This window comes from Prunus avium, chromosome 8, assembly GCF_965620075.1.
Source record: "Prunus avium chromosome 8, drPruAviu1.hap1.1, whole genome shotgun sequence".
Lineage (NCBI taxonomy): Eukaryota > Viridiplantae > Streptophyta > Magnoliopsida > Rosales > Rosaceae > Prunus > Prunus avium.
This window is the reverse complement of record NC_142291.1, coordinates 38634290-38649765: the sequence shown is the minus strand read 5'-3', so window position 1 is coordinate 38649765 and position 15476 is coordinate 38634290. Positions and strand designations below refer to the sequence as shown.

Genomic DNA, 15476 nt, shown 5'->3' with positions numbered 1-15476 from the left:
TTTGGCAACTAAGATTTTCGTTTATCTTATCAAAGTTTCCTAACAACTACTAAGTATTTAATTATCTGGGTCATCTGGAATAGGTCTTGAAAAGGAATTCAATTTTGGATCCTTACCCTTTTTTTTAATTAAATTTTTTTATTTCGTTATCTTATCCAACTGTCACCGCTTAATAATTACTCAGATATGTTTATATGTCGTGTGCATGAATGAAATGAATTATCGGTCCCCTTTGTATGATTGATAAGAACAACACAAAAGTTGGGCAGGTTTCGAGTCATACATCATCACATACTGAAATTAGACCAAACAAAAAACAAAAGAAGAAGAAGAAGAAAAAATCATCTGCTACAAGTTCGAATTAAAAAAAACAGTGGGAAGACAAGAACCTCAGGGCAATGAAATAAGTCTTTAAATAAATAAAATAAACTCTACAGCAACAAACAAGAATATCTCATCCTCTCTTTATCTTTTATCTGCAGGGGAGGGGAGAGGGTAAAACTTAAAAAGCCAAAGACAAGATAAAAATTGAGATCTACCAGTTTTCTGGTCTCCAAAAATCATCAATGGGAAAACAGAGAGAACTCAAGAACAAGTCCTTATAGCATCATCAAACTCTGAGTTCCCAACTTCATCTAAGAGCATTTCTTGGTAGCGGCATTCACGACTGCAGAAAGCTTTCTCACCTCTGCATGACAAATCAAATGCAAATCCAATATGTTCATCTTCCATAGAACATGAAAAACATATCATTTCATAATTTCATTTGAAAACAAAAACAAGGGGTCATTGAAACAAACCTGTAAATGTAGATGTCGTTTTTCTGCTCAAGATTCTTCTTGCATGTGTAACAGAAGCTAAGGAAACTCACCGAGGCAGAGCTGGACTGATCCGATAAGCTATAGAAGCTTTCTACAATGCAGTTATCAAATATGTGGGTTGTTCTTGGATTTGGTCCACGAGATATCACACATGTATAATCTTCAGAAAGCTCCATTTCACTCACAGAGGAACACCCTGTGGGAGCCTGAGAAGAATTTGAATACTCTGTTTGGATGCCAGAGTTAGCAGACCCAATTGCTGATGATTGGGAATTCCGAGTCTTGATCTTGAAATCAGCCGGAGATTTCGGAGACTGAGTTGGAGAAAGAACAGAGGCTGGAAAGGGAGGGATTTGAACTTTAAGCTTAGTTCCAAACAGGACCTTCCCGCTGTTGGGTTTAGAAGCATTGTCTTCAAGCTTTTCATCATTGAATGTCTCAAGCAGAGCAAGGCCAATGCCTTTGGGCTCTGGTTTGTGCCAGGAACTTTTGTTTGCTGATACAACTTTTGGGGTTTTGGGTTGGTTTTGATCATATGAAAATGGGGTTGCAAAAGGAAATGGCTTGCTGTCAAGAATTGAAGTTGGACTTATCAGAGAATCAGTTTCAGAATGACCCTTTATTGTGAAAGCTCTGAATCTTGGAGAACCAAAGAAAGATGGGGCTTTGGTGTAGTTTTTTTGAGTTGGAGATGATTGGGAGGTGTGGTCAGCCATTAAAACTTGCTTGCTGGTCACTGCTCTAGATCTATTCCTCAGCATAACTTGCTCTAACCAAATGATTCTAAGCCCCCAAAGAGTCAAAAAATTGATCACTGCCAAAGAGGTGAGAGAGAAATTAATCCAAGATTGCCATGAGAGAGATTGCAAAAATAGAGTGAAGCAGAGATAATAACAAAGAAAGGATACTGGAGAACTTACTCAAAATGATCAGAAAAATCTCACCAAGAAACCACTACGAATTGCTTCAGGTGATGGTCTCAAGAATCACCTTTTGAGTTCCAAAAGTAGACTAAATTAAAGGCTCTCTTTTTCTTCAACAAGCAAACTAATGCATGGCTCTACAACCATAAAACTAAAAGAGAAATAATATAATAAAAAAAGGGAGACTGAACGGCCTTCCTAAATCTCTGTAGCCTCCATGCCTGAATGCTAAAAAACAAGCAACTTGGTAACCTCACTTCCTCCTGTTTCTTTCAAGTACTGCAACATATTAAGACTCAATTTCCCACCAAGATTCATAGCAAACCGCATGCATGCCATGTGATCAAGGCAGACATATACAGAGCAACCCTCTATCTATATCCTCTGTTGTCTCAGGCAGAATTGGCATAAATGCTTTGCCACTTCCCATGACAAAAGAGCCATCATCACCATCATCACCATCAAGTAAATATGAAAGAAAAAAGAAATGAAATGAAATATAAAGCTCAGCTCCTCTCCTTTTCTTGGCCTCTCTTTTCTCTCTCTCTCTAAAATTTCACTTTCCTGGTAGTGGGTTTTGTATTCAGTTTCAATCCTGTAAAAATGAATTTGCAACTTGGCAAACAGAGAAAGTGAAAGAAGAGAAGGAATAGGCCCTCGGTTTTGAAGGGAAGAAAAAGAGTTGGGTTTGGATGTGCCTTTTAAAGAGTGAAAAAACAAAAGAGGGAGGCGTGTTTTTGTTTGCATGAGAATTGCTGGTTTTGACCACACAGACACACAGACATACAGCCTCAGAACCCATAAATTTAAATTTCCATTTAATAATAAATAATCTTTTGTATTTTTCTCATGCTAAATAAAATAATATACTCTCTTTCTGAACGGATTATATTTTGTCTTTCTTTGAGGAGTCTTCTCTCTCAGTTGGGTTTTTTCAATTTATTTTTTAGTTTTTATTTTGTCGTGATTCACTTGGACTTAGTGCGAGAAATAAAACGCACGCACTCATAGGAAATGCTGAGCTCACCCTAACGATTTCTCATTAATTTTTTTTAATCCACTAAATCACTATGCACAAATTATTATTGTTTATATTTACTGTTTTTTAATCCACTAAATCACAATTTTTTAATCTCTCACATGGATTATGGTGGAGCTAAACCTATAAGTCTTTGCGCATAATAAAAACCTAGCAGATTTTCAACTTTTGGGTTAATTTAAAATGCCTAATTTGAAGGTGGGGTATAGCTCAGTTGGTTGAGCTCTTACACCTTCATTCATGTTGGCAGATATTCGAAACCCCCATACACCGAATGAATATTTATGTAAACTCCCTCTCCCAATCGCTTATATTTTAAAAAAAAACCTAATTTTGCCTCTACCATTACCAAATTAATTATTGTTAGTTATACGTTATTTTTTTTATTTAGCTTTGGGACCTCAAAGTTTAATTACTCTGATAATAAATAATACAGTTTTATAAAGACCATGTATAACCTCACCTCCTGTTGTTTAGGGTAGCGATTTCGACACTCTTATTTCAGTCTATGCACTTCAAAATTGAATAATATTATCTTACAAGATTATCCTTCTTTTGGATAAGGATTAAAATATAATTTAACCAATTTTGTCTATAGTAAAAAAAGAAAATGATGTGTCAATTTTAGGGGAGTGGTGGAAGCTTGGATTGGTCCAATTGAGTGTGGGGCTTGCTTGTTTGTTAGCTCTCGAATAAGTGATTGGTGGGGCCAGAATAAAACAATGGGCGTGGCTTTGGGTGGGGCCTGCGGGGCCCACTGAAAGTAACGGGTAGCGATAAATTTTTGATTCTTTCACTCACAGGGTTTAATGCACTACCAGAGACGTACACTACACCATCGCCCCTCCCCCACAAATCCTTTGCCGTTGGTTACGTAAACTGGTGGGGCCCTTTTTTTTTAAAACTCCACTCAGACATCATCGCGATGCCTATCGTGGGCCCTACTTTGGGCCCTATTCCTTTCGCTTTGTAACCTTGACCCAACTCTTGGGCCCAATTTTTTAGGTTGTGGTCAAATGTGGGCTCCACAGCCCTCTACATTACTGCACTTTGTACTTCTAAACTCGGAAGGAGGAAGTGATCATATATGAGTTCAAGTTAACTGAGAAACAAATGTGATTATGGGAAACAAAATCATATAATTATTTGGATGGCACATTGGATTAGACATTTTGTTTTTCTTAACAGCCTATCTAAATTCTAATCATGGCTATAAAAAAACAGCCTATATCTAATCCACAATAAAGCAAAACACACACTAAAAAGAACAAAGCAAAGGTTGTTTATGAAGTTTGTTTCCCTAGCTTATTCAATAATAGATGTTTATGATCTTTATCCTCGAGGTAATATCCACTAATGACCATTAATTATTATCATCATAGAGAAACTGCTCATTTAACTTTTTGAATCGATGAATGTCGTTCATGAAATTGAATTTAAGGACAATTATATTATGAAGAGTGTTAGTGTTAGTCGCGCGTGGACGCGTGATGCTTTTACAGTTATTATTAATTGTGGGTCTTGTAAGAAGTCTTATATTGATCAACGATCAAAGTATACTTATGTCCACATGCGACTGATGTTAGCACAATTCTTTACATTATACTTTCAAATAAACTTTATGCATAACTAATGAATCAGATCGACGATGAACAACAAAATATTTCAACAATAGCATGATCAAGATTCCACTTACTATAACCTAATTAGCTCTCACCATGATTGATGTAGAAGAAGTAGGTGGGGGAAATATAGAGCTCCTAATAGTGATCTGACCCACACGCTCAGCATCATCCAATTCGGGGATGGATAACGAACCACTCCAGACGTCTTCATCGATGGAGTTAACACAGAAACGACCCCACAAATGCTATCAAACGTGTTGAAGTCAATATCATCATGCCAAACCAAGTGCCATTACATGATTTCAAACAAGATGATGTTTGTCAGTCAATAATTTTTTTGCTGCAAAAAATTGTAATGAGAGAGAGAGAGAGAGAGATGCATAATTGGTTTATTGACTGAGGCACTAAATAAGGCTCTTGGCCTTTCCTCAGTTTTCTTAAGGCATTGAATTTTTTCATTCATAGAAAAGACGTAAAAAATATAAAATACAAAAGAGGAGTTGAAAATGGGGCTCTTGGATTAAGTATATTATTAAGTAAATTAATTTACCAAGACATGATTAATATTATATGATCCCTTTTGATTTCTTTTGTTTGCGTGATGATGTGTCATTGCCATGTGGAAGGAGAGAAATGAAAGAGAGCCATGAAGTGGAAGTATGGAGTCCAAGTTTGTTTTAGTGGCGTAATGCATTAGGAGATAATCAACTTTCTGAATTAGGATTAAAGTAGTTACTTGAGGTGCTTGCTTGGGGGTTTATTAAGATGTATCCAACTCTATGACAATTATAATAAAATGTTCAAAACATCTAGTGCGTAGAAGAAGTAGACAATCCCGAATTAGCTATTGCCATGCCCAACCACTTTAGTATTATCACTATCCCAAATAATTAATCTCCTTTGTATGGTTTAATTTAGTGATACTCCTCTTCCACAATGTTAGAACAGTTTCCGTAGTCTGATTCGCTGTCCCCCAATAAAAGAAAAAACGACATCCTTTGCATGGTAAACGGTTTCATGTTGATTGTTTTCCTTCTACGACCAATATCCAAAACATGTTTAGTCAGGGTTCGGTGGAAATCTGGTTTATAATATTAAGACATAATCCTAACCAAGGAAATAAAGCCATAACTATGATCCTCACTTGTAACCGAAAAATGTTGATTTTTATGGTTTGGCTAAAACAAGATGATGCAATCCCTTTTCTTGCGGGTCTGGAATTTAATAACATTAACAACACAGGAATTTGTCTAGCCGTTGGTCCATGGCTTGGTAGTCTGTACCACATAGGATCCATTCTACTGCAGACACAATTTAAGGCTACAAGCCCTACCAAAACTGTTCAGTGCAAATCAACTGATGTCTCACAAAGAAACAGGCATTGTAGTTAAAAGCAATCTCTTGAATACAGCCAGGCTTACTCAAAAATTGATTGCAAGTTGCAAAGGTACAGTTTTCTAATATCTCAAAAATAATAAAACAATTTTGTTACAAAGATTTAAAGGAAAAAAAAAAAAAAATCACTAGGGTTACACAAAGTTCACAGTAGGCCTTTTGCCATTGCTGGAATCACATCACTTTTTTATTTTCTTGTCATTTCTGCCTCTCTTTCTAAATTCTCGTTTCTCCGTAGAGTACTGCTTTTTTATTAGCAAATTGCTCATGGATGTTTTCAAAGCCTCAGCTGCTGTCAAGAAATAATTTTCGTCAAAGGAAACTCCTCCTTGCAACTTCTCGAGCAATTTCTCGCCCCTAGGGATCTCATCATCTTCCAAAACAATTGGTCCATGCTGAACAAATTCAGGACCGCTTTCCTTAAAGCCAGAGATAACCTTGACACGGGACAAACAAGGGTGTTGAGAATCATGCAAGTTTGAGGCACCAGTTACCATCCACAATAATCCAGAGGAAAAGCTAGTCCCCAAGCTTGTAGGTATAAAGGCATCTCCCTTGATAGAAACCACCTGCTCCAATCACACAATTGTTAATGGCCACTCTTTGTTTGCGTCATGATAAATTATTGCAATTTAACTCCAAGTAATGTCATGCAAGACGAAATGTGTCTAAAGAAGACAGATTCATGGAAAGTAAATTTAATTAAAAATGCCTGATAACAGGTCAATGTGTCCTGTGATAGGGTTACATTCTTACTGTTCGTATTAATTGACTAATTGAGGTCCTTACCTTGGCAACATAGAGTGTTTGAGCAGAAAGATCACAGCTCAACAATATTATTCCTTGCAAACTGCAATGGAATAACTTAACGAGTATCAAGATGATGAATAAACAGAGAACCACTGTAAGAAAGAAGAGACAGAAAATCCAATGTATAGGACTTGCCTTTGGACAGCCGCTGCAACAAGGGTGCTATCTGGGATGGTGCATAAATCAGTAACAGCAGCATACCTGTCTTCTATTTCTTTGGATTCTAAAAGTCCTGCCTTCAGAACGAAACCAAGTAAACAGCATGCCAACAGAAAAGTCGTTCAGAAACAATAAAGAAGTCAATGGGAACCTCAGGAAACTTAGAACAACTGAAGTACCTTTTCTCTGATATCACAAGTATCTAGGAGAGATCCTGAGGAAATATCCCATAGGCGAACCTGCCAAATCAACACACATTAATTTCTCTATAGTACACAAGATGCACCTTGAAGCAATTCAAAGGCCATGAGTTGCTATGAATCACAATTACTTACTGTTGAATCACCACTTCCAGAGACAAGGAAACCCTGGGGGCATTCATGAGTGCAAACAAAAGCGAGGCAAGAAACAAACCTGCCAATAGATGCATGAAAGTGAAGATATAGGTAGTTATACATAATCCACCCAATCAAGATTCAGTTAGGTTAATCCACTACCATATATTGGCACCTAAATCCTAAGTATACACATGTTTTATGTAGAATTGCAAAATTCATAAGAAACAGCAACCTCTGCATTATCTATATACTTTGTCCGTCCACCGTCATTGAACATATGAGATATGAAAAGCCACTCACTCTGTATGACCAAGGGAAAAACTTTGTATCTCATGGGCTCCATCTAAAGGCTTCTTGGGAAACACAGTAACCTGGCAAAAGAAAAATCATGTGAGCTATGTGGGTAATGTAGCTATCAGATTATTGGATGGGTTGCAATGTTGGATTACTCGAATTTTGGAATCCCGGTCAGCACTAAGGAAAAATCGTCCATCTGGTGAAAATTCCTGCCAAAATTACAACGTTAATTACCACTCATCTCATGAATATCAGGTGGCCATAAAAACAATTTCCACCTACAATATAAGAAGAACCACTAGTATTATATGTGAGAGAGAATAGGAAAAACTGAAAGAAGAAGAACAAACAATCCAGGAAATCTTTTCTGTATCAATGGGTGAATGAACACAATAGTTGAACCTAAACTTGACACGGAAGTCAATGCACTACAGAAAACCTTGCCTATAATGTGAAACCAACTAATTAGACAAAGTATGACTACACACAGATGTCAATAGGGGAATGTTAGAATTTGATAAATTCAAACGTTAATTTTCAAAAGGGGGATGATTTTGGCACTCCAAAACTCACATCCCACACTCCTCTACCACTCACATATGAGTGCACGAGGTAATTTAAGGGTGATTTCGGAGTGCACCCTTTTGAAAAAAGTAAGATGACGAAGAAATTCTCAACAACAGAAAAGAACTCACCAGGCTTGTTATGATGCTGCAATAGTGAGAAAGCAGTGGTGCTGCCTTCTTATTCACAAAATCTTGATCTCCATTAAACCCATCCACATCCACAACCCAAACAACCCCAAATTTGTCAGCAAAACAAACATAGGAACCATCATTGCTAATGGCAACTGCACTCACTCTTTTCTCTGAGCACCTATAACAAAAGTCACGGAAATATTGTAAAAGAAGAAAGACGCCTTACATTGCATCAAGTCTGGATGTTAGAAAACAAATGTAGTACAATACCAAGGGCAGGCCTTTGAGTGGTATCACATGTATTTCCATGATATATCACCCTAAAAATCAACTATAAGAGTACCATTAAAGTTTAACAGCCAATAATGTCATGGGGGATTCAATAACTTACACGGAACTAATGCAGCGCCACGATTCGGTCGACCATATCTTGACAAGTTTATCATCACCAGCAGACACAAAAAGCTTCCCGTTTGCTCCATAACGAATGGCTCTTATGGAATCCTTATGAAGAGACCCATCAGAATCATCTACCAAAGATACCGCACAACCCCCACTGTCAAAAAACCACAAGGTAAAGTAATTATTTTGCTCAAATTGATTAATTTTCACAGATAGCCACACAGACACAAGCACTTAACTATGAAAACATAAAAAGAAATTCTTTGTTTCAACTTCCAACTATCGTGGCATATTACTCAAACTCAAACAGAGCTTAAAGTTCAAATTTTGACCAAACTGACACTGTGTTTAGCCTGTATAATTCAAAGTACACAGAGACGCCGTCGTTTTAATCTTCAGGAACTCGTAACAGAATGGCATCGTATTTCAATGAAGCCAAATTTTGAAAGCCAAATAACAAGGCACAGAGAATAGTGGGGGAAATAGCTTACAGGAGGTCGAAGACGCGGAGGTCCGACCCGACAGCGACTGCAACTGAATTCTGGGTAGGGTGGACTGCAATTAGGGCAGGAGCCACCTCACTGTCCTTGTTAGTCTCTCCGTTTTCCATCGCAGCGTCCTCCATTGTTGCTCAGAGAAAGGTCTTGTTAGCGGTCGTCGTCTTCAGGGTTTTGCGTTTCAGGCCAAATTGGGGTTTTAACTTTTGGGTTTATGGAAACTATAGCCAATTGGCTTATGGGCTCTGAATTTTATTTTTCTTCAAATTAATTAAACTGCCTATGCCACGTCAACAACTTAACGGTTTAGTAGACGAAGTAAACGGAAAATGATAAAGTGGTACACATAGTAAGATTTTGGAGGGTTAAGTGCAAAAATTTGAAATCCAAAAGGCAAATTGCTACCAACATTCGAATCGAGGGAAAAATAGTAATTAAGCCTTTTTTTTGTCCATTTATACTGGAGTGGGAAAATCAGCTCCCTCTTTTTATTTAATTGGAGAAACACGGTTGGTTAAAAGAAAAGAAGATATTCTATACCTCAACCAAGGGTAGAAATTGGCTTTGGGGCTTTGGCACAAGTTTTTCCCAAAAAAATCATTTTCTATCATTTATATGCTTCCATATCATCCAACAAGTATGCAATTGTTGAATATCATTGGCTTCACCATGAAATAAACATAAATGAAAGAAATTTAATAAAGATGCGGACATATAGAAGATTCTCTGTTTGATTATCCAGGAAACAAAAAGGAAAATTAGCGCTTCATCCATGACAATAGTTCATATAATTCTTGTACCACTAAACTGTTGCCTCTTCCAATGGTGCTGGGCCTTTTACTGTTACCTTGGCATACAACTCTCAAGCTGATGTTCAAAACATGACATAAGGCCGAAGATTACGCCTAGCAAGCCAAAAAATAAAGGTAGCCAGCATAAGGCCGATTCCTTGTAGCAGGAATCAAAAGCATCAAGAAGAGCACTGACGAACAACAAATAGCAACTTGAACAAACGGACACCTAAATTCTCAACTGTGTACAACCAAGAATAGTTCCACGGCACCGTGTCATTGGAGCTGCCTGGCGCCAAGTCGGTCTTTCACCCCCAATCGTGAGAACATCAACATCAGACATTGGCTTGATTTCCAAGTTCCATTGGTCAGGGACAATCACCCCACCAATCACATAAATCTCATCTGCTAGTCCAGTCATTGCAAACCCAATTCTGCGACCAAACTCAGATGCCGAAACCAATACCTTCACTGATTCTCTATCTTGCTTGGAGATAACACCATGGCTCATCACATAAAGTGCACCCTTAACAACTGTCATTGGACCCTGTTGCCAACCATAATCCTCCACCGTCCACTCACGCCCCACACTGTCCAAGACTTGCACCGTTGATAAACCCTTGTGCAAGACATGCACCTTTCCTCCAATCACTATTCCTGAGCATGCAGAATTATGAGTGCGATGGAGATCAGGAATTGGATCCCACACATCCTTCTCAGGGTCATACATTTCTGCTTGAGAAATTGATTTTCGACAGCTGGTGAAACCACCTGCAACAACAATCTTTCCGCCTAAAACACAGCATGCAAACATTGCACGAGGCACAAGCATAGATGCACGTGGTGTCCAACGCCTAATTACAGGATCATATGACCACACCTCATTGGTTGCAAAGCTGCCATCTTGGTCGCCAGTCTGTGGGTCAACAGCGCCACTGCCACCACCCAGAACAAACAGTTTTCCGGCAGCAGAGACAGCACCAAAGTGAGAAAGGTTTCTGATTTTAGAGGGGAGAACCGGGAGTGTAATCCAAAGGTCTCGATGAGGGTCATATAGCTGCCATAAATTATCTGGGTCAAAAGCAGACACGCATAGTAGATCCTCACATGAGCCAACCTCCTGTCGAGCTCTAAAAAGTTCAGGGCTATGAATGGCAGCTTGCCAGGAACGAGAAACAAGCTCCAACTTAGGATGGAGATAGAAAGGAACCCACGCAAGACACCTAAGGGAAACAGCGTCAGGGAGACCTTCTATCAGTTGTTCAGACATAATAATTACAGTTCATCTGTTCAGATGATTCTTCACTGGTGATTGTTTCTACTCGGTGGCAGCACTGGCACAAGCAATCTGAAGAATCAAAATATGAGGTTATGCTAAGAAGAGAATAAATTCATTTCAAATTTTCAAAACCAATGTTTCAATGAAGGTGTATTAACATTAGCGAAGGTGCACACAGAGGTAATACAAGTCATTGTATTTTCTATCCAACCTCATAAGTAATCAGAAAATAAATGTGACATGTTTCAGCATTTTTTTTACTTCTCATCTTACTATATATTCATTTCTAACGAATCTGCCCAAGGAATGTCAAGATGTCCAAGGAAACCTATCACCTAGTATGGATTAATTGCTGCTCAAAATCACTCCTATTCAGCAGTTTAAGTTTTGATCCCACTTTTCAATTCAATATTTGGCCTTTTTTTTTTCCTGCAGCTTGACCCAAGTAATCCTAGTCCAGTTTCATCCTATGTTTTGAATATAAAAAGTTTATCCCAGGATGCCATAATGCTGAACTAAACAAAATGCACAATACTAACAAAATTTCACCGTGAGAAACCACCTCATCACTTATTGCAATGCCCTTATGTGCAAATACAGACAAATTCTACTCTATTTTCTCCTCATTCAACAAAAACTTTCAGAAAGAAAACCCATTCAGATGCATGCCAAATACAATAACTTTTGACAAAAGGCATCCATAATCGTCTTGATAATGCTAAACATCCCAAAAACTTCTACATTTCAAAGCTAACCCACAGTGCATAACTGATAACATAAAGACCATATAATGTTCATTAATTTTCAACAACATTAGAACAAAAGGCGCTTCATTCAATTGCACCCTATCAACTAAACTAAATGTTATAGAGAACACAGTTCTCTCAATTAGAAAAAACAAAAAAGGACAAAAGAAAGAAATACAAAGAAATTTGGAGTAAGGAAGTAAACCATGATGGTCAAAAGAAATAAGAATAGCAATAACACCTAAATGTAATAACTTAGACAAATAAAGAGGGTAAAATTGATTCTGCATAATTCGAAGAAGATAAGAAACGAAATGCGAATGTTAGATATCTGAGCCACTGAGGTTTGTTGACATACTGATATTGTAATATAGAAAAAACATGGCTTCATGAGTATGACTGCTCTCTGTTACTTACCAGTTTCTCCAAGACGTAAACAAAACAATTCTCTTCTCTATGCAGAAATCCCTAAAAACAAACAAAAAAGTTAAAAATTTGACTTCATGATATAATAGCTTATAGATATTATAAAAATTTGAACTTCATGATATAATAGCTTATAGATATGATATTCAAAACAAACTTTAATGTGTTATATCATTTAGGTTCAAGCTGAAAATTGTCTGCCGTCAGTCCACCTGAAGTCTAACCGGTAATTAAGATATCGCCCCCAGTACCAGACTACTCAAAGTCAAACACCACAGACAAACACATATAACATTTCAAATATAAGCTGATTGTTTGTTTGCAAACTCCCAAGCAGACATCACTCTCAGCTATGGCATAACTATTTGCCTGAAGGGGGAATTCACACACTAAACGAAAACCCATCAGCTAATAGGTAAGAGATCTGCCGTAGCATTACTTCAAATATGAAAACAAAAACCATGCCCAAAGAAGAAAATAGCTAATAGGTAATTCATAAACTGCAATCAGACTCCACCATTTGTGCATATTCAGGCCTCATGCAACCAAATTGGGTTTGATTCACATGCATTACTACTTATGTGGCAAAAGTATGAAAATTTAGATTCAACTTTCAACCCAAAAACAGAATCAATCAAATTCATTCGCCAATTGATGTACAAGCACAGAACTTTGAAACTAGAGACCTAGTATTATACTACAATTCTTGACCTTTAACATAAAAGCCATCTCCAATTCAACACAAGGAAAAGTGGGTATTCAATAATTCCAATGTTAACTAAAAAATTCAGACAATTCACGGCAAAATTATGGTCAAAATACAACTGAAACAACTCTAATCGTATATCATTCTTTCCTTGCTCATGAGAGAGAGAGAGAGAGAGAGGGAGAGAGAAAGTGGATGTACCTGAAACACGGGACCGGGTGAAGGACACAAAGATTTGGGCTTTGCTGCTCAAATTCTTAGAGAGACTGAGAGAGAAGATAGAGAAAGAGAGAGAGAGAGAGAGAGATAAAAGGGTAGCGTTTGGTTTTCTAGGCTGAGAGGATGACTTTTCAGGGCTATCAAAGAAAACGCCGAGTTACAAAATCAATGTTATGTGCGTGTTGTCTTGTTTGCAAGGGCAATGTGGTTTTTGAGCGTTATGGGACAGATGGGAATTCGGAATTTGGGCTTTTCCTGTGTTTCCTTTCACTTACCCTAAAAACCGAATAACCCTTTGTTTGTGGATATTCCTAATTTCATTTCCACATTTTCTCTACAGCTTTTCTTGTTCCTTCCTTCCTCTTTTCCTTCGCGCTTTGCCTTGCCAATGGCATTTTCGTTATTTTTGGTTCATCTCATGTTGAAACGTGCATGGCACGTGGCTGCAAAATCTCACCCAAAAAAAGGAAAAAAAAATCTGGCACCATTATCTTCCAATGTAATGTTCTAGAATTTGATTTGATGGCATATTCTGTACATTCTGCAGAAAGAGTAATTTGTAGGACTTTTTCTTCCAATAAATTAAACTGATACCTCATATACCTAATAATGTACCTTGCCGTGTGGAAGGTTTGGTATATATTTTGCTGTTTGACTGCAGAACAGAGCTTTCAATAGGGTGGGGGGCTGCGTGTAAAACAAGCAATACATGCAAGCAATTTTGAAATGATATACCTACAAAAGTGCTTTTATAGAAGAAAGAAAAGTTGTATTATTTTATCTTGTGATTAATTTACTTAAACAACACGATTATGTGGTCAAAGCCCATGATTTTGAGGTTGGTAGAGTTGCTGTTTTCAGCTGCCCCATTCATATTATTGTCAATTGACTTCATTGGAACGTGTTAGCGGTGGCAGCTTAATTCATCTCTACGATTTTCAATGCTTGATTTGCTTGTGTTCATATATGGCAAATTAGAAAACCTGTGACTATTTTATTTGAATTCCATGAGGGGCTGAACCCCCCAAGCAAAGGATTTACAAAAATAAGAAAAAGTTTATGGCACCCCCTATACTATATAGTCCCATGAGTCTAGCTAAATAGACATTCATGGAAGAGGAGCTTACTGAGCTGTGGAAGTTGAAGTATATGATGCACTGAAGAGCAAGAAGAACAGCAGCAGAGGAAATGCCATTTGTTTGAATTTTCATCTGATGAGCCCACACCTGGTGATGGTATAGTTTTACATCCACTCCCTGCACACACAAATAGTGATTAATATGTCAAATTGTTAATTAATTACAATAGAATAGAATCTAATGTAAAGGAATCAAATTGGTCATGATTACCTGAAGGAGAAGTTGGTGCTCCTCCTGAGGGGGAATCTGCTGGAGATGACCCTGCAAATCATGATCAGATAAGTTTATGGACCCTGCACAAACACTTTTTTTTTTTTTTTGCCTTTTGTTTTAAATTTAGTTCTCTTTTATATACCTGTGCATAGGCTAATAGGCCAAAAAACTTACTTGTAACGGGGATAGCACTGTTTTAATATCCCCGACCAATAATATAATGACAAGTGGAAAAGTTATCCGATGCATCATTACATTATTGGTCGATGATAGCAAAAAGTGTTATTCCCGTTGCGTGAGCGTTTCTCATGCTAATAGGAGGTGTCTGGACATGGCAAGCAGACAGGAGGGCCAATGCCCCTGCCATAGTCTGATTAATGTTCACTTCACACCAAGGGAAGATGAGCCTCCATTATAAGAACCTCACAGAGGCACTGTGGCTGTGACCTGGTCACATTAGCAAGCTGTGAGCCACATGAGGAACCATATAAGATAAAATAAAATACGTCAAAACCAAAAGTAACAATAAGAAACGGTTTATTACACAACACAGGGAATCAAAAAGGGCATCTGAAGTGAAGGACATGCTCAACTGGGTGGGCTGATTTCGTATACAGATCATATGAGGGGGTGATGAAGATCCATACGAGTTCTTAATTACTTCTTAGCCTATCAGACGTCAATTAATTGATCTAGTCAGTCTAGTGTACCAAAAGAAATTTGTATGCAAAGAAGGAGAGTGTGCCACATTAATCCAAAGGAACTTCCATATACATGCTTCCACATCAATCTTAGTACTTGTGCAACTTTATATGTTTCACCACACCTTTAAGTCCAAAAATGATTCAAAAGCATATGGATTCCGTCAATATATATAAATCTTTAACAATGAACCTATTTATCATCTTTGTAAAACCAAATTAAAATAACCACTTCATCATTCATCATGAATG

General features: G+C 37.6%; 3 protein-coding genes across 4 annotated transcripts; all 3 read right to left on the bottom strand.

The window, feature by feature from the left end:
- Positions 1–390: 390 nt before the first annotated feature.
- Positions 391–2449, bottom strand: LOC110770530 (FCS-Like Zinc finger 8). Its single transcript, XM_021974679.2, has 3 exons — positions 1742–2449; positions 801–1635; positions 391–688 (listed from the first exon to the last, which is right to left on the bottom strand). Coding segments are annotated over exons 1-3 (939 nt in total). The 5' UTR covers positions 1743–2449; the 3' UTR covers positions 391–585.
- A 3340-nt stretch (positions 2450–5789) lies between these two features.
- TRM82 (Transducin/WD40 repeat-like superfamily protein) lies at positions 5790–9270 on the bottom strand. The gene is made up of 10 exons (XM_021974689.2): positions 8999–9270; positions 8497–8661; positions 8103–8283; positions 7560–7616; positions 7411–7481; positions 7108–7186; positions 6952–7011; positions 6749–6849; positions 6593–6653; positions 5790–6372 (listed from the first exon to the last, which is right to left on the bottom strand). Exons 1-10 carry the CDS (start codon positions 9130–9132, stop codon positions 5983–5985), a joined length of 1299 nt encoding a protein of 432 aa, XP_021830381.2. The 5' UTR covers positions 9133–9270; the 3' UTR covers positions 5790–5982.
- A 409-nt stretch (positions 9271–9679) lies between these two features.
- Positions 9680–13508, bottom strand: LOC110770538 (Galactose oxidase/kelch repeat superfamily protein). Of its 2 annotated transcripts, XM_021974687.2 has the most exons (3): positions 13154–13508; positions 12238–12288; positions 9680–11143 (listed from the first exon to the last, which is right to left on the bottom strand). In XM_021974687.2, the coding sequence occupies exon 3, from the start codon at positions 11063–11065 to the stop codon at positions 10025–10027; it is 1041 nt and encodes a 346-aa protein (XP_021830379.1). In that variant the 5' UTR covers positions 11066–11143; positions 12238–12288; positions 13154–13508; the 3' UTR covers positions 9680–10024. The 2 variants fall into 2 exon arrangements, with proteins under 2 accessions (XP_021830379.1, XP_021830380.1); XM_021974688.2 differs by lacking the exon at positions 12238–12288.
- Positions 13509–15476: the final 1968 nt, after the last annotated feature.

What these genes read in the sequence shown, in the direction of transcription:
- LOC110770530 (XM_021974679.2), bottom strand. An exon ending in AACGACATCTACATTTACAG is followed by an intron (nt 689 to 800) that starts GTTTGTTTCAAT and finishes TTTGTCATGCAG; the next exon opens with AGGTGAGAAAGCTTTCTGCA.
- TRM82 (XM_021974689.2), bottom strand. Translation starts at nt 9,132, where the DNA reads ATGGAGGACGCTGCGATGGAAAACGGAGAGACTAACAAGGACAGTGAG. An exon ending in CTGGAAGTGGTGATTCAACA is followed by an intron (nt 7,012 to 7,107) that starts GTAAGTAATTGT and finishes TTGATTTGGCAG; the next exon opens with GTTCGCCTATGGGATATTTC. An exon ending in GTTGCAGCGGCTGTCCAAAG is followed by an intron (nt 6,654 to 6,748) that starts GCAAGTCCTATA and finishes ATTCCATTGCAG; the next exon opens with TTTGCAAGGAATAATATTGT.
- LOC110770538 (XM_021974687.2), bottom strand. Translation starts at nt 11,065, where the DNA reads ATGTCTGAACAACTGATAGAAGGTCTCCCTGACGCTGTTTCCCTTAGG.